This window comes from Saimiri boliviensis, chromosome 5 (genome assembly GCF_048565385.1).
Source record: "Saimiri boliviensis isolate mSaiBol1 chromosome 5, mSaiBol1.pri, whole genome shotgun sequence".
NCBI classification, from domain to species: Eukaryota; Metazoa; Chordata; class Mammalia; order Primates; family Cebidae; genus Saimiri; species Saimiri boliviensis.
The window spans coordinates 125,954,915-125,977,374 of record NC_133453.1 but is presented as its reverse complement, the minus strand read 5'-3'; the positions used below and the strand labels follow the sequence as shown (position 1 = coordinate 125,977,374).

The 22,460-nt window shown below is 51.9% G+C and overlaps 1 protein-coding gene across 1 annotated transcript in view; it reads right to left on the bottom strand.

The window, feature by feature from the left end:
* Positions 1–22,201, bottom strand: part of FAH (fumarylacetoacetate hydrolase) — a 36,697-nt gene extending 14,496 nt beyond the window's left edge. The window contains exons 1-9 of the mRNA XM_003921684.4: positions 21,987–22,201; positions 18,260–18,370; positions 14,920–15,041; positions 14,132–14,181; positions 12,153–12,243; positions 4,679–4,776; positions 4,540–4,592; positions 2,567–2,666; positions 1,644–1,774 (exon numbers count right to left, since the gene is read on the bottom strand). Of these exons, the coding sequence (XP_003921733.1) occupies positions 1,644–1,774; positions 2,567–2,666; positions 4,540–4,592; positions 4,679–4,776; positions 12,153–12,243; positions 14,132–14,181; positions 14,920–15,041; positions 18,260–18,370; positions 21,987–22,067 (837 nt within the window). The 5' untranslated portion in view covers positions 22,068–22,201. The remainder of the gene's footprint in view (positions 1–1,643; positions 1,775–2,566; positions 2,667–4,539; positions 4,593–4,678; positions 4,777–12,152; positions 12,244–14,131; positions 14,182–14,919; positions 15,042–18,259; positions 18,371–21,986) is intronic.
* Positions 22,202–22,460: the final 259 nt, after the last annotated feature.

Below are 22,460 nucleotides of genomic sequence, written 5' to 3'. Positions count from 1 at the left end.
AAGCAGCCATGGAAGGGGCATCACCAGGTCAAAGGTCACAGGAGTCAAACCAGAGATGTCCCTAAAAGCCACTCGAAGGCAGATTAAGGGAAGGTGGGCAGCAGATGGACCGAGATGGGGAACGAAGCGCGGCCTGTGAGGAAAGGCAGGGGTCTGAAAGGGCATCGTAGGGACCCTGGAAGGCAGAGGGGTCACAGCAGAGGCGGGCAGCCCCGGCTGGTGCTGGAGCCAGCTAGGAGGTGGGCAGCTTGGATGGCTGGGCCAGAGCGTCTGCCCGTCGGCCAAAAGCAGTGTTTTCCAAAGCATGGTACATGAGTCACAGTGGGACATGAGATCGTTTTTGGTGATTTTAATTGTTATGAAATGGTGCAGCTAGTGATGCCAGTAGGAATTCAAAGCTTCCTTCTTAATATATGATTAAGTGTTAAGCTGGGAGCTACTCTGAAGAAAAATGTTAAGTAAATAATAGTTCAGAAGGGGTAACAGTAGTGATGCTTGGACATAAATGGTGTTCGGGAAGACGGCCACGGAGGAAGGGGAGCCCAGACATCACAGCCAGGGCAAAGCCCGGTGACCAGACCCCGAAGAGGGCAGATGACTGGAGGACAAGCAGGGTGAGGCTGTGGCCTTGCAGCCCCAGGGAGACTAGAAAGACCACTGCTGGCTACAGAGAAAATCAAGTCCTGGGGGCTGAAAACGCCCGGCGGGGGGCAGGGGTGCTGAAGTGAGGAGAGAGTAAGGGGCGAGCATGAAAGCCCTGCAGGACGCCGCTGGAACCGGCTCGCAGGGGAAGACCTCAGGTTGTTTGTAGCTCAGCAAATAGGAGATGGCCCCAGAGGCCAAGGAGCAGGGGAGGGCAGCGTGGGTGCGGGCGCTGTCCCAGGTGGTGGGAGAGGCCCCCAGCACGTGGGTGCGGAGCCGCTCAAGGGAGGACGTGCACATGGCGGGGAGCTCGGCCTGGATCCCCACAAAGAGGTCAGAATTGGAGAGGGGCATCGTGGGGACCCAGAGACACTGGAGGACGAGGACAGGTCACATGCCAGAAGCCAAGGGGTGAGGGAACGTCAACAAGAGGGGCCACAGGAAGTCCATGCTGAAGGGGACACAAGGTCATGGCACTGGCTATCGGGACCCAGGTGACTCTGGCCAGGTGTTGCCAGAGATGGAGTGGGGCAGACTGCAACAGGCTGAGAAGGGAGGATTGAGACGGGGCCCAGTGGTGCCAGGACGCCCTCGCTGCGGGCTCCAAAGTGCATTCTAAGAGTTGGGCTCCGGGCGGCGCCATTTGCACACAGCACGATTTGATGGCGCCCTGGGAGGCTGTGCAATGCTGGTTCCTGCCAGGACTCTTTCTCCACCCGCGGGCCAGCTCCCCTGGTGTTGGAAGATTCTTGAGGTTACGAAATTCTGTGTTTCCTCCAAGAACCGTGCCAGGGTCGGGGAAACCATAAAGGAGAATGGTGCCATGGCTGCCTGGAGGTAACTGTGGCTGGGAACTCCCCGGCACTCTGCTGTGGGCATGCCGTGGGCACAGAGCTTCCCTCCCGATGCAGGTGTGCATGCCTGGCATGTCCACTCAGTGGGCACGCAGCCTCAGAGGCAGCAGGGCTGGATTTGGGGGCTTCCTCAGAGAGTGTGCTTACCTGCTCTGGGTTAGGCACAACAAAGGGCATGAGAGCATCCATGGGCACCACCCACGGAGAGATGGTGGTCCCAAAACTCTTCCCAAGGAATGGCCCAAGAGGGACATACTCCCACTTCTGAATGTCTCGTGCTGCAGAAGAAGGGCAGACGCGGGACTTACAAAGGCTGATCAGGGCCTCTTCCAAGACCTCCTCCTGCCCTTGACCAAGGAGCGAAGCACCCAGCACAGCCCTCTCCACAAAGCTCAGCCCAGCCAGGCTGCCCCCGGACCAAGGGGCGAGATCATTCAACACCAAATACAGAGGTTCTTTGAGGACACTGTGCCAGGTTACAGCAAACAGAAGGATGACCAAATGGCGATCCTTTGCAACACATGGGAGGAAGATGGCACCATAAGTCCCAGGAAGTGGCGGGAAAACTCATCTCCAGACTATGAGAGAGACAATTCCTGGAGCTTACGGTGCCACCTTCCCTCGACGTGCGGCAAAGGGCTGAGAGCTCAGGCTGAGACGTTGGACTGTTTTGCTTCAAATCGTAGTTCAAGAACTAATTCAAATCTCTCTGTGCCTCAGTTTCTCATCTGTAAAATGAGAATGATAATACGGCACATACCATGTAGGACCAGCAGGAGGACAGATGTCGGGTGTTAAGCACAGGGCCTGAGCCGTAAGTGCTCAGTAAATATTAGTTACGGTGTCGGCCACGTCCCTCTCCACTCATGAGGAGACTGGAGCTCGGAGGGGTTAAGTGAATGGCCTGAGTTCTCAGAGCTGGAAGTCTGCCTGATACCCAAACCCACGCTCTCAGTCACCGCGTCACCTGCCACGTTGGACCAGCGCCACATCTTTGGCTGCTATGAAACTGTCCCACATCCCCAGCCTCCTCCCGCCCGTCTCCACAGGAGCAGAGGGCCAGTGATTACCACTCCAGTCGTTCATCAGGACCATTCCAAAAATGTGCTCGTGGGCCTTGGAAATGGGGATCGGCTCTCCCAGTCTGTTTCCAGGGCCTACAAAAAAAGCCTGACATGGAGGAGAGTTCATTAGAATCTGGAGCTGATCAGCCGTCCAGGTCACATGTCACCTAGAGAGCAAAGGTCAGGTATTTCCACACTCCAGCCGTGAACCGGGACGGCCACAGTGGCCTGGCGTGAATCCACTGTGTTTCTAAGTCAGAGGTCAGGTGGCCACCTCAGGAAAGCAGCGTGCAGCGGTGTGCCCTGTCCCACCCCCGGCCCTCCCTCCAGGTCCCTGAGCTCCACAGCGGCCTCCCCTCCTTCCTTCAGTGTGTCCCAGGCCACTCTGCTCTTTCCTCTCCGTCCCTTACCGGCTTTGCCTTTGAAGACCTGAGAGCTACGTGGGGCTGGTGAAACTGAAACAATCAGAGTTTGTATTCGTGTCATGAAAAACCAGGCCAGGCACTGTGGCTCAAGTCTGTAATCTCAGCACTTTGGGAGGCTGATGTGAGAGGATCACTTGAGCCTAGGAGTTCGAGACCAGCCTGAGCAACACAGAGAGACCCCACCTCCACAAAAAATAAACACAATTAGCCAGGCACTTGGCTGCAGTCCCAGCTACTTGGGAGGCTTACGTGGGAGGACTGCTTGCCAGGGAGGTCATGGCTGCACTCCAGCCTAGGTGACAGAGCGAGACCCTGTCTCAAAAAATACAAAATAATAAAAAATACAAATTTTAAAAATGAAAATCCAAAAGACTGCCTCCTTAATGCAGCAAATAGTGCCAGACAGAGCACAGCCCACAGCCTCTAACCCCAATCCGTAACCCCACAGCCTCTCAGGAATACAGCACCAACACGATGCCCATGAACGAACAGACTAGCCAGACACCATTCAAAAGAAGAAACTGGCCGGGCGCGGTGGCTCACGCCTGTAATCCCAGCACTTTGGGAGGCCGAGGCGGGTGGATCACGAGGTCAAGAGATCGAGACCATCCTGGTCAACATGGTGAAACCCCGTCTCTACTAAAAATACAAAAAATTAGCTGGGCATGGTGGCACGTGCCTGTAATCCCAGCTACTCGGGAGGCTGAGGCAGGAGAATTGCCTGAACCCAGGAGGCGGAGGTTGCGGTGAGCCGAGATGGCGCCATTGCATTCCAGCCTGGGTAAGGAGAGCGAAACTCCGTCTCAAAAAAAAAAAAAATAATAATAATAATAATAATAATAATTATATATATATATACACACACACACATATAAATAAACAAATAAAAAGTTTAATTTAAAAAAGTGTGCAGCCCTAAAGTGACCACAGTTCTGAGGTTGTGTGGGCCCAGCAATGAGGCTGATACGGTCAATTCACGAACACTGAGCTCACGGGCAGCGGCACTGTAACGCTGAACGAAGCTCATTAACACGCGCATTTTCTCCATGAGGTGCCTCAGAGTCTTCCTATGGTAGGGACGCTGAACACTTAGCACTGCTCTTGGGGCCATTATAAACAAACAGCAACACTGCCAGAAAAGCACAGATATGCCAAAAACATGGCACCAAATAGACCACAGAGGGCACGTGTTTTCAGCGTGTGCTGAGACAAGAACGCTGTGTGACAACTCCTCCAGCCTCAACTGGGCGTAAGGTGCCCATCAGGCGGCTGAATTTTTCACTGCTCTGCGCACGTCCACACGTGCCCACAAAAGCTCTGTGAAATGAATCTTGGACTTACAAATAAATGTTAGCAAGTAGGTGAATTCTCAAATACAGAATCTGCAAGTCATGAAGACTGACCATCCTTGTGATGGCCAGGTGGGGACACAGAGTGGTTGCCGACGCGGATGAGGAGAGGACTGGGCGGCTCACGGCGCAGGCAGCCACCCCAGAGGGCTCTCCCGCCAGATGTCTGTGGATCCCGTAGCAATAAAACGCCAAGCTCACTTACCATTTCCAGCTCCATGTCCAGGAGCTTGCAGGCACCATATACAGGAGGCTTCGCTGGAATGACACCAGAAAAGAGGCTGCTGTGAGCAGGCCACAGAACTCACCGCGTGGGAACAGGGCCTGGACGCTGGGTCACTTACAGTCATCAGGTTGCATCTGTCCCATGGGCCTTCGGATTGGAGTGCCGGACACCACGACAGAGGAGGCCCGGCCATGGTAACCCACTGGTAAATGCAGCCTGAGAAAGGAAGGTAAGAGAATGCAGGGCATCAGAGGTGTTACATGGTGTCAATTAACCTTAAAACTTCAAAAATTAGAAACAAAGAGTCGCAATATACAGATGGCTCGAAAATTAAAAGGTGCTTACAAGTTTTCATCCACGGATGAATGCATAAACAAACAGTGGCCTGTACATACAGTGGAATATTATTCAGCCTCAAAAAGGAAGGAAATTCTGAGCCAGGCACAGTGGCTCACGCCTGTAATCCCAGCACTTTGGAAGGCCAAGGTGGGCAGATCACCTGATGTTAGGAGTTCAAGACTAGCTTCACCAACATAGTGAAACCCCCTTCTCTACAAAAATACAAAAATTAGCCGGGCATGGTGGCGTGCACCTGTAATCCCAGCTATTCGGGAAACTGAGGCAGGAGAATCACTTAAACCCAGGAGGTAAAGATTGCAGTGAGCCAAGATCACACTACTGCACTCCAGCTTGGGCAACAGAGCGAGACTCCATCTCAAAAAAAAAAAAAAAAAGGAAGTAATCCCAGCACTTTGGGAGGCCGAGGCAGGTGGATCACGAGATCAAGAGATCGAGACCATCCTGGTCAACATGGCGAAACCCCGTCTCTACTAAAATATACAAAAAATTAGCTGGGCATGGTGGCGCGTGCCTGTAATCCCAGCTACTCGGGAGGCTGAGGCAGGAGAATTGCCTGAACCCAGGAGGCGGAGGTTGCGGTGAGCCGAGATCGCGCCATTGCACTCCAGCCTGGGTAACAAGAGTGAAACTCCATCTCAAAAAAAAAAAAAAAGAAAAAGAAAGAAAGGAAATTCTGACTCACACTATAGCATGGATGAAGCTGGAGGACACGATGCACAGTGAAATAAGCCAGTCACGAAAAGGATGAATACTGCATGATTCCTCTTATATGAGGTACCTAGAGCAGTCAAATTCGTAGAGACAGAAAGTAGACTGGTGGTTGCCAGAGGCTGGGAGGAGATGGGGCATGGGGAATTGGGGTTTGATGGGCACAGAGCTTCAGTTTTGCAAGACGGAAAGGGTTCTGGAGATGGACAGTGGGGACAGCTGTGTAACACTGTGACCATACTTAACACCACTAGATACTTAAAAATGGCTAGGATGGAAATTTTAGGTTACGTGTGTTTTTTCTACAATTTTTACAAAATCGAAAGGTACTTCGGGGTGAAGTACAATTGTCTCCTATCCTCACCCCTAGCACCAATTTGGCACTGATAGAAATACTCGAAAAACAGCTAATAATAACAGATAATCACGTACACAGCACTTAGCTCAGCCCAGGAGCCACGAGAGGTGCTTCTTGTGCTATTTTCCCCTTTTGTGTACTCTTCACAAGAGCCCTGCCCGGCTGGCATCGTCAGCCAGCGGGGAACAAATTCTGGCTCTGAGACTGCCCCTGGCTTGGCTCGGGCCACCAACGCAAAGTGGTGATGCTGGGATTCAAACCCAGGTCTGACCATGAAGTTCTGCTGCTTCCTCGGTAACCCACTCCCCACCTGATACAATGGCACCCCGAGAATAGGTCACACAGCACAGGACGGAAGAGTGATCCCAGGCAACTGGAATATTCAAGAGCTCCATTCTTAAGACATAAATATGGAACAGGAAATAAAAGCACTCCCAGGTGTCAAAACGCACGAAAAAGCAGCTCAAAATAGTATAGCACTCATCAAAAACATCAACTAAACCCATGAAAACCATACACAGGTGAAAATGCTGCATGTGATAAAGATTGGTAAATGTCTTGGACGATGGGATAAGTTAGACCCTGCAATGGAATCAGGGGTAGCTCCCCAAAAGACAGGGCCATGGACGCCGGGCGCAGTGGCTCCTGCTTGTAATCCCAGCATTTTGGGAGGCCAAAGTGGGCCGATCACATAAGGCCAAGAGTTCAAGAACAGCCTGGGCAACATGGTGAAACCCCATCTCTACTAAAAATACGAAAATTACCCGGGTATGGTGGCGCACACCTGTAATCCCAGCTACTCTGAAGGCTGAGGCAGGAGAATCGCTTGAACCCGGGAGGCGGAGGTTGCAGTGAACCGAGATTGCACCACTGCACTCCAGCCTAGGTGACAGAGCAAGACTCCGTCTAAAAAAAAAAAAAAAAAAAAAAAGGAGATATGGCCACGTCCTAACTCCCAGAAAACATGGAAAGAGTCTTGGTAGATAAAATCAAGTTAAGGATCTTGAGACGCAATCATCCTGGATTATCCAGGTGGGCCGTAAATCCAATTAGAAATATCCTTATTAGAGCTAGAAGAGAAGGCAGAGGAGGAGGAGGAGGCCACGTGAACATGGAGGACAGGCGGAGGCTGGAGTGGCGCGGCCACGAGGCACGCCTGCAGCCCCCGGAAGCCAGAGCCAGTGAGGACAGGGACAGTCATCTAGAAGCTTCAGGGAGAGACGCCCCTGGTGACACCATGATCGCACACTTATGGCCTCCAGAACTGAGGGGATAATTTCCTGTTGTGGCATTTTCTTCCAGCCGCCCCAGGAAATGGATACAGACCCACACCACACCTCACATGTGAAAGGAAATCCAGATGGATTCAAGATCTAAATGTAAGAAGAAAAAAAAAAAAACCCAAGAAAAAATAGGCCGGGCACAGTGGCTCAAGCCTGTAATCCCAGCACTTTGGGAGGCCGAGTCGGGTGGATCACGAGGTCAAGAGATCGAGACCATCCTGGCCAACATGGTGAAATCCGTCTCTACTGAAAATATAAAAATTAGCTGGGCATGGTGGCGTGCGCCTGTGGTCCCAGCTACTCGGGAGGTTGAGGCAGGATAACTGCTTGAACCCGGGAGGCGGAGGCTGCAGTGAGCTGAGATTGTGTCACTGCACTCCAGCCTGGCGCCTTGCAACAAAGTGAGACTCTGTCTCCAAAAAAAAAAAAAAAAACAAAAACAAAAACAAAAGAAAAGAAAAGAAAAAAAAAAAGATCTAAATGTACAAAGAAAGGCTAGTACAAGCACTAGAAAGAAAAAAAAAAACCCACAAAAAACTTCCAAATTCTTGGGGTGGAGAAAGCCTTTCTAAACATTGCTTAAAAGTAAATGCGCTAAGGAAAATGATTGACATGTTTGACTTCACAAAAATGCAAAACTCTGTATCTAGAAAGACTGGCAAAGAAAAAAGATAACAAACTGGGGGGAAATATCTGCAAGGTGTTGCAACAAAGGGTTAATTTCTATCGCTTATAAAACACTCTTTTAAACTAATAACAGAGAAGTGACTGCAGAGATTAAACTGGCAGAGTATGGAAAAACATCTGTGAAAAAACAGGTAAGGCGGCCAGGCACGGCGGCTCACACCTGTTCTCCCAGCAATCTAGGAGGCCAAGGCAGGCGGATCGCTTTGCGTCCACGAGTTTGAGATCAGCCTGGTCAACAGGGCGGAACCCCATCTCTACAAAAAATACAAAAATTAGCCAGGCGTGGTGGCGCGTGCCTTTAGCCCCAGCTACTCAGGGGACCGAGGCGGGAGGATGGCTTCAACCTGGGAGGTCCAGGCTGCAGAGAAACAATGTCGTGCCACTGCACTCCAGCCGGGGTGGCCAGGCGAGACTCTGTCTCAGAAAAAGAAAAAGAAAAAGAAAATATATATATGTCACCGATTACCAAACAGTTTTGCCTCTGGAGAAGGGAACAGCATGGTGGCCTAGAGGTGGTTGAATTCTGTTTTTTCCCACTGTTTATTTACCCTTAAGTATCTTTTATTCTCAACCATCTATATATATTAACTCTTTTTGTTGCTTTTAATTTTTGTTAATGTTTGATAAATTATTTTGCAATATTTATGACATACAAAAACGTGTAATGACACCAGTGCCACCAAGGAGCTAAGGAAGTAACACTTGGCTAATCCAGCGCGACGCATCTTTGGGACTCCTCCCTGCTCTCACTCTCCTTCCTTCCTTTCCTGCCCCGCACTCTCGAGGAAACTCGCACGGTCCTCAATTCCCTATATGTACTTTCATTACTGTACCATATTTTTGTGGGTTTTTTTTTTTTTTTGAGACGGAGTCTCGCTCTGTTGCCAGGCTGGAGTGCAGTGGCGCGATCTCGGCTCACCGCAACCTCCACCTCCTGGGTTCAAGCGATTCTTCCGCCTCAGCCTCCCGAGTAGCTGGGACCACAGGGGCACACCATCACGCCCGGCTATTTTTTGTATTTTTAGTAGAGACGGGGTTTCGCCATGTTGGCCAGGATGGTCTCGATCTCTTGGCCTCATGATCTGCCCACCTCGGCCTCCCAAAGTGCTGGGATTACAGGCGTGAGCCACCGCACCCAGCCATATTTTTGTATCTTTATATAAAAATGATATTTTGCTGTGTATTTGGCTTATATGACCTACCCCCAAAAATTTATTTTGTAGAAGACTGAGGCAGATTTAAACTTATTTACATGGTGATATGTCAGTGATGTCAATAATGAAGTGAAAAAAGCAAATTTCGGGCTGGGCGCAGTGGCTCAAACCTGTAATGCCAGCACTTTGGGAGGCCGAGGCGGGTGGATCACGAGGTCAAGAGATCGAGACCATCCTGGTCAACATGGTGAAACCCCGTCTCTACTAAAAATACAAGAAACTAGCTGGGCATGGTGGCGCGTGCCTGTAATCCCAGCTACTCAGGAGGCTGAGGCAGAAGAATTGCCTGAACCCAGGAGGCGGAGGTTGCGGTGAGCCGAGATCGCGCCATCGCACTCCAGCCTGGGTAACAAGAGCGAAACTCCGTCTCAAAAAGAAAAAAAAAAAGAAAGAAAGAAAAAAGCAAATTTCAGCAGAGTCTCGTTTCGTTAACTAAGGAAATAAAATCACACGCACGTGTGCATACATGTGGGCAGGCACGTGCATCCTGGAGCAACGTACAGGCGGCCCAGCTTGCTCAGGCGTTGCCTCTGCTGAGTGGCTGAGGAAGAGCTCCCTTTTTCACCCACTGTGGTTCCCTTATTGGATTAAATTATAAAATTCAATTGCATGCAATGACATGGCATGTAATAATTTAAACAATTCAGATGAAAAAAGGAGTTAGTACTCTCTCCCCATCCAGCCACTCCCCTGAGGAAAGCAATGTTCATCTGGAGTCTAATATTTTTTGCCTTTCTCTATGCTCATATCAGCCTATGGAAATAATGTATGTACAAGTGTGTGCCCGTGTGTGTGAGTGGGTGTGCTAAGCTGAAAAACGGCCCTCCAAAAGAGATCCAGATCCTAATCCCTGGACCCTGTGGATATTATTACGGGCCAAAAAGGGTTTTGCAGATCGGATTAAGTTAGGAATCTTGAGATAGGGATACTGTCCCTGGTTATTTGGGTGAGCCCTAAATGTCATCACAAGGGTCCTCATAAGTCAGAAGCAAGGTCAAAGGAGGAAGCAGGAGATTAACAGTGGAAGCAAGTGGTTGGAGTGACGTGAGGAAGGGGCCAAAAGCCAAGGGATATAGGCAACCTCTAAAGCTGAAAAACCAAGGAAATGGATTCTCTCCTAGAACCTCCGGAAGGAAACAGCGCTGCAGACACCCTGACTTTAGCCAGTGAGACTGACTTCAGACTTCCGGCCTCCAGAACTAGAGGACAATATATTTGTGTTTTAAGCCACCACATGTTTGGTGATTTGTTACAGCAGCAACAGGAAACTAATACAGTGTGCATGTGCATATACATTCCTTGTCCTTCCATAAAAGTGAGACACACTTTACATAACTGCCTATAGTTTACCTATTTCACTTAACATAGATCAATGCACATCTCGCTTGATTTAAATCTTTCAGTAGCTACAAAACATTTCATATTGTGAACAGACCCATTTTTCAACCATTCCTCCACCAATAAACATTCCGATGACTGCCAGCTCTGGGTCACTAGAAACTCTGCTAATTAACATGCTTGCTCTTGGATAGAACCCACTGGTGCTTTTATTTCTGCAGGATACATGCAGGAAAAGTGAGCATTGCTGGTCAAAGAGTAGACACATTTTAAATTGTAAATGTTTTACTTTACACATTTTCTGTAGTGTTTGGGTTAATTCCAATAAATGTATGTTACCTTTATAATAAAGGCTGCATAGCCTTTATTAAAGGCTGTGAAAAGTCACAGCTGCAGGTCATCTTGCATCAAACATGGCTAGAGAAGGCCTGTTTGCTCTTACTCTGCAGAAGGACCGGGGGCAGGGATGGCTGCGGACCCCACACACGGTTTCAGCCACAGTCAACACTCATTTTCCAGGTCCCAGCTCTCCTCTCCCTTCCTGGTGCCCCTGCACACTGGCTACTGGGATTGTGGCACACGGGTGACAGCCAGCTCTTCTGGGGCTGGGCAGTCCACCGGGTCATCACCACCAAGGACACACAGATAGACAGGTTGAAGCTGGGTGGGGAAATCATAGCCTGAAGCATGTACAAGGCAAGAGTCTCTGATATTTGCCTGTCTCACGTGGAAGCCTGGAACGTGGAGCCTGGGTTCTGGCCTCAGATTCACCTTGTTCTGCAACCTTGGCATTGTTTCTCAACATCTCTGGCTTGGAACTGCTCTCTCTCCCTTTCCTTCTGCTTCATCTTCGTTCTAACAGACTGTTCCCGTCATGGCATAGCCTCCTGGAAACACTCGAGAGAGAGAGAGTAAAGCCCTGTCCCTACCCCAGCTCCTGTGTGTGGCTGGCGGCACCGGGCCTGGGGCGTATGCCCTTCTCTGTGTCCAGGCTCTTCAGCTCCAAGGAACGATCACATCCAAGGCACAACATGGAACAAAGGGAAAGGATCCCAGCTTTGCAACCTCAGCTTGGTCAACGGCCGGATCCCGGGGCGGAGGGACAGGCTTTGGTCCTGTCGTGCTCAGGCAAGCTGATCTTTCTCTGAGCCCATTTCCCCGTCCGTAAAATGGGGCTTACCATCATGGCCTTGTGACATCACAGAACTACTAGAAGAATGGAACAGATGAACGAAATGGATCACATGTTGAGGAATATACAGCACTGGGCACATTTGAGGTTTCGCATTCCTCAGAACATGTAAGTCTGGAACATGCCAGAGTCTAAGACTTGCCCACAATACAATATACACAGCTTATAAATGAAAGACTCTAGAAGCAGCGTAGTGATTCAGGGAATCCAATTCCAACCCCTGCTGTCCAAAGGAGCTTAAGGGACTTGCCCTTCGACCCCACAGCAGGTACTGAGCCAAACTGAGCAGGAGACCAGAAGCGGAGACCAAGGCTTCCAGAGGTTGCAACATTGTAACTGCTTTTCCTCCCCTGTTTACTTTAAGAAGAACTTGGCAGCTCCTGAGGTAAACATGCTGTTGGAAATGAAAAGGCAGACTTTGAACTTATGCAAACATTTGCCTCGGGACATACCAATTTGGCATCAACGCATTCTCCTTGCCTCTGAACATGACTCCGACGTTGGTTGCGTGCTGCCGAGAGGAATAGAAGTCTGTGTAGTCTCCTGCAGAGCAAAGACCCAAGAGATCCCATCAGCAACCCAGGAGCCTCAGAAGAACGGACTGTTCCAAGCACAGGAGCCAGGAGCGGGCACACAATAGTGTTTACACAGCCCGGAGCCCAGCCTGCATCCACTACTCAGCAGTGACAGCACCAAATGCAACATACAATATCCTCACTGAAGATTTGTTTTTAGAGCCCTCAACTGGGAAACAATTAAGAAGTCAGGAGTCTAAACCTTCTGAAACTGACAGTGGAATGTAAATACCAAGTGGCTGACTCCACCCCCCTTCTCAGGCTCCCGACTTTCACCGCACACAACTGCCATTCCCAAGTCCCTACAGGCTCCCTCACCATGCCTGTGCTGACCGACTTCTCCCTTGGCCCTGGGTATTCAAATCCTGGCAATTCTTTGAGGGCCCCTCCTCCCTGAAGCCCTCCCTGCTCTCTCTATCAGGATCTCTGCCCCCTCCAAACCTCCCCCCTGAATCCTTCTGGGGCAGGCTTCGCTTCGCAACGGGTGCTCAGGTTATGTGTGTGTACACCTTTGCTGGCCTGCGACCCTTCCAGGACAGCCCTAGCCCAGTCCTCATTTCTTAGACTCTGCCCCAGTTCCAAGGACAAGGACTTGCATGCTGTGGACGCTAATCAGTGCCTGTCGATTATGATGAACTGAACGCGGTGGCCAGCAAGCTGCAGGCATCATCTACCATTCGGAGAATTAAAAATCTGCATGAAAAACCAGCTGGGACAGTCTACCTGTTTTATCTTCCTAAATCTCTCCTCAAAAAAAAAAAAACAAAAAACAGGGCCGGGAGCTGTGGCTCACGCCTGTAATCCTACCACTTTGGGAGGCCGAGGTGGGCGGATCACCTGAGGTCAGGAGTTCAAAACCAGCCTGGCCATCATGGTGAAACCCCATCTTAAAAAAAAACAAAACAAAACAGCTGGGTATTTACCAATACCAACAGCCTAGACTAGCAATGGTTGTGGTGAAGGATGTGGAGAGGAAGAAAAATCCATGGGGCAGGTGGAGCCTTCGCTGCTGTTTCCCGTCTTTCGTCCCCATGCGCAGAAGTAATAGCAGAGAGATTTTTCAAAAGAATAAATCCATCACACAAAAAAATAGAAAAGCATCATCGGTCAACCAGACATGATGCGGAATCTCTGAAAGACATCTGCTTTGTGCAGCAGACGGTTTGCCAAAACATGGCAGAGTCCCATGAGTGCATGAGACGGGGGAATGAGAGGGGCTAGGAGGAGGCGGGTGACTGGGCTCCTGTCCCCAACCCCATCCTCCAGCCAATTCAGCCGAAGCAGCCCAGCAGCGGAGGACTCTTCCAGAGAGGCAGTATACCCCAGGGGAGGGTCAACCGGCCCCTTCCTCAGCTCACAGGTACCCAGGTGACCCAGCAGAGGAGGCCTGTGCACAAGGCAGGCGGTGCTTTGGGCTGCGCCGGCCTCTCTCTGCTTCAGGCTGAGTTTCAACAGCTCCAGCTTCCTGAATGACGCTCCAACCACACATCCTGCCACGTGCTCAAAACAGGGCCCTTCACAGCCCTGTGGCCTCTTTCCTTAAAACTGCTGACTCACAGACTGAGCTCGGAGAACTTGTCCTGTAGCCTTTGGGGGGAAGGACAGCCATTTGCCATGCAGGGAGCCATGTAGCTCGTCATGAACTAGAACAGCCTGTAACTCACCACCTGAGGCAAGATACAGCCTGAGTGCTGAGAAAGGTCAGTGATGGGAAGCGGGACACAGCCCCAGAGCCCCTCCTCCACCTCCTCCCCCGGGAAGGACCCTCCATGCAGACCCAGCGCCGAAGCCCCTGGCCAACCCTCTTGGCCCACAAAGCTGCTCCGTTCTCGTCTTGCTGAAGACACTGCACTCACCTATGGCAGCTGGAAGGTGCATCGTGGCAGACACCTGGGAGACGAATGCACTGAAACACAGAACCGGCGGCTTCAAAGTCAAGTAGGCAGCAAAGCGCAGTCCCACCCACAGGCTCAGTCCCAACTATCCCCAAGATGATCAGCCATCTCCAGTGGGCACCTCCAGGCTGGCCTGGGGCCAGAACTATGCTGAACCTTTCACAGCTGAGAGGGCATCCGTCCCCTGAAGCTGTTTCTTTATTCTACCCTAACAAACGGGACTAGACAAGTGGGAACTCTTTCCTACTCTAGCAACCAGATGAGGGCCCAGAGGACGCTGATGACGGCTGGCTGAGTAAGAGAGAGGGCCAATGGGCCTGGCCTGGCCTAGCTTGGGCAGCTCCAGCCCAGGCAGGGGCAATCCGAGTGCTCCCTGAACCCTCCCATCGATATCCAGCCCAGGCAGGGGCAATCTGGGTGCTCCCTGTGCACTCCCACCGATATCCAGCCCAGGCAGGGGCAGTCTGAGTGCTCCCTGCACCCTCCCATCGATATCCAGCCCAGGCAGGAGCAGTCTGAGTGCTCCCTGCACCCTCCCATCGATATCCAGCCCAGGCAGGGGCAGTCTGAGTGCTCCCTGCACCCTCCCATCAACATCCAGCCCAGGCAGGGGCTGGATGGGGTCAGGTCTGACTTGACCACACCAAGGTTGCCAAGCCATGACACAGAATGGCACTGACCAGCACACAGTCCTCATCCTCCCCCCTGCTGCAGCCCCTCCTCCCTGCCAATGACCACGTGCTTCTTACCGCTTCCGAAGCTCCGTGTCATCTCTGAGCCTGGGTTGGCTCACAGACAGCAAGTTCTGCAAGAACACTCTCGCCTCCTTCCAGGCAGCCTGCCCCAGGCCCATGAAGCTGTTGAGCGTAGGCTAAGACCAAAACAGGGAGAAAGATCACACCCAGGAAAGCTTGGAGAGGATCCCTCCTGCCGATGGGAGGCCAGGAGCCGGCCGGCCCCCACCCCGTCTCTCCCGCTGACTCAAACTCTCAGCACCTCCGCTCTTAGTTTTGTAGTCGGCTCATCAAGCTGGAGAAAAGCATATACTCTCTTGATGTTGCCTCGTGCCCTCGTGCACCTGCACCAATTGTCCAAGCCCAGGAGCTGCTACCAGGCTCAGCAACTGGGCTACGCTTGGCCCGGCCCACAGTGGAAGGTGACTATGTCCTTCCAAGAGAGGCACACTCCCGCCTGCAGAGTGATCCAGTCCAAACGAATTCGTTTCACATCAGTTAAGAGGTTTTGGACCAGGTATGGCGGCTCATGTCTGGAATCCCAGCACATTGGGAGGCCAAAGCGAAAGATTACTTGAGGCCAGGAGTTCAAGACCAGCCTGAGCAATATAGTAAGACTTCATCTCTATTAAAAAAAATTTTCCAGCCGGGCGCGGTGGCTCAAGCCTGTAATCCCAGCACTTTGGGAGGCTGAGGCGGGTGGATCACGAGGTCAAGAGATCGAGACCATCCTGGTCAACATGGTGAAACCCCGTCTCTACTAAAAATACTAAAAATTAGTTGGGCATGGTGGTGTGTGCCTGTAATCCCAGCTACTCAGGAGGCTGAGGCAGGAGAATCGCCTGAACCCAGGAGGTGGAGGTTGCGGTGAGCCGAGATCGCGCCATTGCACTCCAGACTGGGCAACAAGAGCGAAATTCCGTCTCAAAAAAAAAAAAAAATTTTCCCATTCTGTCATCCAGGCTGGAGTACACTGATGTGATCTCAGCTCACTGCAACCTCTGCTTCCTGGGTTCAAGCAATTCTACTGCCTCAGCCTCCCGAGTAGCTGGGATTACAGGCACGCGCCACCATGCCCAGTTAATTTTTGTATTTTTAATACAGAGGGGGTTTCACCATGTTGGCCAGACTGGTCTCGAACTCCTGACCTCAAGTGATCCGCCTGCCTCGGCCTCCCAAAGTGCTGGGGTTACAGGTGTGAACCGCCATGCCCAGCCTCTATAAATTTTTATTGTAATAGGCTGGATGTGGTGGCTCATGCCTTTAATCCCAGCACTTTGGGAGACTGAGACCTGGAGGTCACTTGGGCTCAGGAGCTTGAGACCAGCCTGGGCAACACGGCAAAACCATATCTCCACTAAAAATGCAAAACTTAGCCATGGTGACATGCCCCTGGGATGCATGTCACCATGCAGCCTCCCAGCTACTCGGGAAGATGACGGGGGAGGATCACCTGAGCCTAGGGAGGCTGAAGCTACAGTGAGCTCTGATCATGCCACTGTACTATAGCCTGGACAACAGACAGAGGGTTCGTCTCAAAAAAAAAAAACCGGAACTCTTTCCTACTCTAGAAACTAGACAAGGGCACAGATGACGCTGATGATGACCAGCTGAGTATGAGAGGTTTTTTAATTTAAAAAAAGAAGAGGTTTTGTAGCCAGTGAGGCACAGCAGAAAAAGCGCTTGTAGGTTCTAAGAGTCAGAGTTCCAGCCTCAGCTCTGAAACTTCTAGCTGTGCTGCTTGGGGAAACTGTCTCATTCCGGAAGTGCAGGTCCCCATCTGGATGCTCAGGTCTCTGTAGGAATTCCAATTCCTATGCCAGAGGGTGGTTGGGAGGATTGAAGGAGAGGATGTGTATGAAGCTCCTGGCACACAGAGGTACCCATAAATCCCACCCTCCTTCCTGACCCATGCAATGAGAAGACGCTCTGTCAAAGTAGCGGACCATTTACAGGGAAGCAAATTCGTGCCCATCCCTTGTGAACATGTCCTTCCGGGCTGACTCCTCCCTGGCTGCTTCTGCAGAACTGGAGGCCGGGGTTCACAGCTCCCTCCCTCGGGGACCCTCACAGGCCTTGGACAGGCAGAGGCCCCAATAGCTTGGCAAGGAAAGTAACCAGAGTGCCTGAAAAGCTTCATCTCAGAGACAAGTAGGAACGATCCAGGACTGCAGACACCAATAATTTTTTCATCTAGGAACTCGCCCAGAGGTGAGAAGCCGCCCTGAGTTGTCCCAGGGCCACCTCCTACTAGCTTGTCTGTCTCAAAACAACCTTAGCCTTATCCAAGACCTCTGAGACCTCCAATGGCAGGACCTCTGTTGAAAATGGAATATAAAGCCGGGCGCGGTGGCTCAAGCCTGTAATCCCAGCACTTTGGGAGGCCGAGGCGGGTGGATCACGAGGTCGAGAGATCGAGACCATCCTGGTCAACATGGTGAAACCCCGTCTCTACTAAAAATACAAAAAATTAGCTGGGCATGGTGGCACGTGCCTGTAATCCCAGCTACTCAGGAGGCTGAGGCAGGAGAATTGCCTGAACCCAGGAGGCGGAGGTTGCGCTGAGCCGAGATCGCGCCATTGCACTCCAGCCTGGGTAACAAGAGCGAAACTCCGCCTCAAAAAAAAAAAAAAAGAAAAAAAGAAAATGGAATATAAGGAGCATTTTCCTGTTGGCATCCACAGTAAGTGCCACTGAGGTCGGGAACAAGCTGTTTTGTTTTATTTATTTATTTATTTATTTGCTTACTTACTTACTTACTTATTTTGAGACGGAGTTTTGCTCTTGTTACCCAGGCTGGAGTGCAATGGCGCGATCTCGGCTCACCACAACCTCCGCCTCCTGGGTTCAGGCAATTCTCCTGCCTCAGCCTCCTGAGTAGCTGGGATTACAGGCACGCGCCACCATGCCCAGCTAATTTTTTGTATTTTTAGTAGAGACGGGGTTTCACCATGTTGACCAGGTTGGTCTCGATCTCTTGACCTCGTGATCCACCCACCTCGGCCTCCCAAAGTGCTGGGATTACAGGCTTGAGCCACCGCGCCCGGCTATTTATTTATTTTTTAATGAGATGCAGTCTCGCTCTGTCACCCAGGCTAGATTGCAGGGGCGTGATACCTCAGCTCCCTGCAACCTCCGCCTCCCAGGTTCAAGTGATTCTCCTGACTCAGCCTCCTGAGTAGCTGAGATTACAGGCACCCGCCACCACGCCTGGCTAACTTTTATATTTTTAGTAGAGACAGGGTTTCACAATATTGGTCAGGCTGGTGTCGAACTCCTGACCCACCTCGGCCTCCAAAGTGCTGGGAGTACAGGTGTGAGTCACCACGCCTGGCCTGTTTCACAATGTCTTACCTCACTGAAGACATCCTGGTGTTTGGAGAGGACAGGTCCAGTGAAGAGGTGCTTGATGACGCTGAGGTCCAGGATCTGCTCGCCAATAGCCACGCCTATCCTCGGTCTTGGCTGGGAGGATGACGACATAGTCAGCATCAGAAAAAGCCCCTGGCGGGGCTTGGTTCATTTACTCCGAAAGCCTGTCTATTGATGACCCCAGGGTCCCCCTTTAGATGTCCCTGTATGCACAGTGGACGGAGGAACCACATCCTCAGCAACCTGTCCCAGCTCCCTTGTGCCATCTCTGCTGCCAGGACTCAAAAGGAAAAAGAATCTGTGTTCCCTGAATGGGAAATAAATCAAATAGCCCTTGGACTTGAGGAAGAGCAGCCAGCCTGGTCCCTGCTGGACAAAGTCCCCTGCAAAGTTCCCCAGGCATTACATAAATGCCTCCGGTGATGAGGAGCTCACCACCTCACCAGGAGGTTGGATTCTTTTCCAGGTTTAACCTGGGCCTTGGCTCAGGGTAATTCGGCTGTGCAGTGAAGAGTGAGTGTCCAGCGCACAGTGCTGAGGGCCAAGTGGCTTGGATTAATCAGCTCTGTTGTGGCTCAAATGGAGGAGAAGTCAAAAAGGGAGCTGCAGGAAGCCAGACTGCTCAGAAAATCCAGGGGAAGTTCCTTTCTGCACCGTAAAATCCAAGCATCAGCAAAGATGTCTTAAATATTTGTAAGGTCTGGTCTTTGTCCCCACAACCCTGAGCTTTGCTGGTCAACAAACAACCAGAGGGCATGTCTGCAAGCTTCCTGGGGCTCTGTCCTGAGCCAGGCTTCCAGCTCTCCCGAACGACCAGCTTGGCCATTTCAGTGCCGGTGAGCTTAGTGGTGGGATTACTGGCTCGCCTTATCTCCACTGGCTGCTTATTTGGATGGGCCGAGAAAAGACGGCCATTCCTCCATGCATGTCAGCTCTTGGGATGAGGGGTAAACCAGAGCCGCACTCATCTGAGGTCCCAGCAGAGCCTATCCTAGAGAGGGCTGCCTGGAGAGCTTAGCTACCCATGCTCAGCCCCACTGCCAGCTCCCTGGGCCTCAGTCTCCCCTCCTGAAAATGGCAAATCTGCAGTAGGCAAAGAGCTGAACCACCCGGATCCGAGTGGCTTTCCACTCAGGGAATGTGCAGGACAGACACTTGGGCCACATCTCTGACCCTGGTCCCCGCACCCAGCTGAAGGCAAGAAGGAGCCACTTCCGCTGAGCAACCTCCAAAATGGGGTCACAAGCGCGGCTGCCTGCTACCTCAAATGCAAACAAGCCCAGAAGCACCGGGTAGTGAGTTACCGCCCTTGTGCTTCAAACTATGACCTGAGGACCCCGGAAAAGTCTGAGAGAGTGATTCCCTCTACTTTCAACCTTGGGAGTTATTTTCTTCAGCACGAAACTAGAGGGGGCTCGTGGGTCAGATCCAGGATTCCCGGGCTCCAAGTCTGCTCCCTCATTCACCATCTTATGGTCTTGGACAAGTCCCTGGTCCTCTCTATGTGTCAGTTTCCCATGTGCAACTTGAGGGCGACAAACTAAGGAGAGAGACTCCATGTGCCTGACTTCCAGAGAATGAATGCGTATTGCCTCTGTTGTATAACAGTTGGTTATATCTGATATAAAGTTGTCCAAAGGAAAGCATTACCCAACTCTCAGCCTGACATACAGGGGGAAGTATGGGAGTGGGAGGCTGACGGATGTGGGGATCAACCCCGTATCTGCCTCCTACTGGCTGTGAGCTCTGGAGCATGATGCTTTGCCTGTCTGGGCCTCCGTTTCCTCATCTGTAGAATGGGAATAATAACTTCACAGTGGGTTTATTGCGAGAATTCAATTAATATCTGTGAATCTCTCCCCACAAGAACAGACACAGGATCAACACTATTCATGCCGCAAATATTTACAGAGCATCTTCTCGGTACCAGGCTAAAGAGAGCGGCAGCCAGGAGGCAGTGGCAGGGCCAGACCCCAGGGACTTTATTTAACAAGGCACTCAGCAGAGCAGCTCCACTCTACTACAATCCCGTCCTCAGAAAATCCAGGGGAAGGCCACCAGCCCTGCCTTCACAGAGAGCACCCCTATACATCTTACGAGTCAATGAGCAACCAGAAATGGAGGGAAGATGTCTTCTGTGTCTTTGATCCCCAACTCCCAGCCCAGGCAAGGTCTGGACAAGAGTTGGGGTCCGTAAGCATTCGCTGAATAAAAAAATGAAAAAGTGATGGCTGGATTCACTGTTGTTCCACTCAAATTAGGAAGGGCTGGCTGCTGACATGGGGGAAGGGAGGTTTTGCCTTGGCAACTAGTCTAACCGGGCAAGGCAGCCATCACCGATGGAATATCCACATGCCTGCAGAGAAAGCTCTAGATGAAGCCTGTTCAGCTGGAATGCCAAAGGGGCCAACTGTCCCCCACCAGCACTCTCTGAGATGAGAGCGGGATGGGGCTCTCTCTCCCAGACATCAGTAGCAGCTGCCCTGCACATTCTGATGTTGAAATGGCAGGACATGGTGTCTGAAAGGGCCGAGCCACACTCTAAGGGACATTAATTCGATCTGAGAAAGCAAGTCAGAGCTCCCTACTGGGGTGTGCCTGCCTCTCACAAATGTTTCTGTCTCATGGATTTGTGCTCCCAGGAAAGGTGTGGGAGGACACATCTGCTGAGGGCAAGGTGTTCGAGGCGGGCAGAGGGAGGGCTCTGTCTCCAGAAAGGGTAAACAACCCATCACATGCCTCAGATTGTGTCCTCCAGGGGACTGAGTGTCCACTTTCTGTGTCCTTGCAACATCTGGTCAGCCCAGCCAGTTGTGAAACCACAAACTGACTCTTCTAGACCAAGGCACTCCCCGCAGACAGGCCCACAAAGGCAAGCCAGTTGCGTCCAATGATAAGCCATGGGGGAGGGAAGGGACCCCACTTCCCAGGAAGAAGCCAGCTGCCAGACCACTGATTTAGCAAGCATTTCCTGTTTCTAGGGTTCTATGGCTTACAGAGCTGAATCAGGAGTTTACCTTTAAAGCTGGGGGCAGAAATCTAAGCCCAAAATACCATCAACAAAGCCAAGGGAATCTGCTTTTCCAACCTAGGGACCCTCTTATTATCTATTTGCTGATACCCCCAGTTTTCAAATACTTCTTTCTACCAGTCAGACTACACTGACTTAAAAAGTTTGTTTCCCTGCCCTGTTTCTTCTGATCAGTAGAGAAATGCCAGGGGGCCCTCACCAGGAGGTGAAAGAATTCCAGCTAAAGGCAAAGACACTTGCCATCTTAGATCTCAGAGCTCTAAGCCAGGAAATACGCACGCCCCTCTGGGCTGCTACGCATACCGGTTAACATTTCCCGCGTTCTAGGGTTAGAGGCTACCCAGCGAGATGAACCACCGGCCCTGATCTGGTCTCTTGGCGCAGGCTGCACGCCTTTGTGCGGCAGCTTCGGGTGGCAGAATCCTGCTGGCTCTGCTCGTCTGGGAGAGAGGCACGCTTCATTTCATTTTGCATTTAATTCTCAGCAAAGCTGCGGACACTGAGGCTGAAAAGTTACATCACGTGCACAGCTAGAAGGTTACGGGGCGGGACTGGAGCCCACAGGCACGCTCGGGGAACGGATCTTAGGAGAAAAACGGCCCACGCCTCCACCCCGCCCCCCACCCCACTCCACTCCACTCCCTCCCCGCGCTCGGAAGCCGAAGCCCCTCTGCTCACGTCGCCTCCGGTGGAGAAGACGCCGTAGGGCAGGTTGTGGACGGGGAAGTCGGAATCCGCGGCCACCGGGACGAAGGACATGCTGGCGAGCACCCGACCCTGGCGTGCGGAGAGCGGGACTGAACTTGGCCGCCGCCGGCCGGCCCCGCCCCCGGCCCGCCCCCGCGGCCTCTCCAGAGGACACAGCAGGGATCCCGGAGACCCTGCCTGCCTTTTGGTGTCGCCGTGAACACCCCGCCCCCGAACCCCGAACCCCGAACCCTGCCCTTCCCCTAGCCCTGCCCCGCGAGCCCCGGGTCCTCCACAGTCGCGCCCTGCCTTCCAGAACCCCGCCCCTCCCTTGGCCCTGCCCCGCGAGCCCCAGGTCACTCACAGTCTCTCCTCCCTCCCCGAGCCCCGCCCCTTCCTTGGCCCGGCCCCGTGAGCCCCGGGTGACCCATAGTCTCTCCTCCCTCCCCGAGCCCCGCCGCCTCC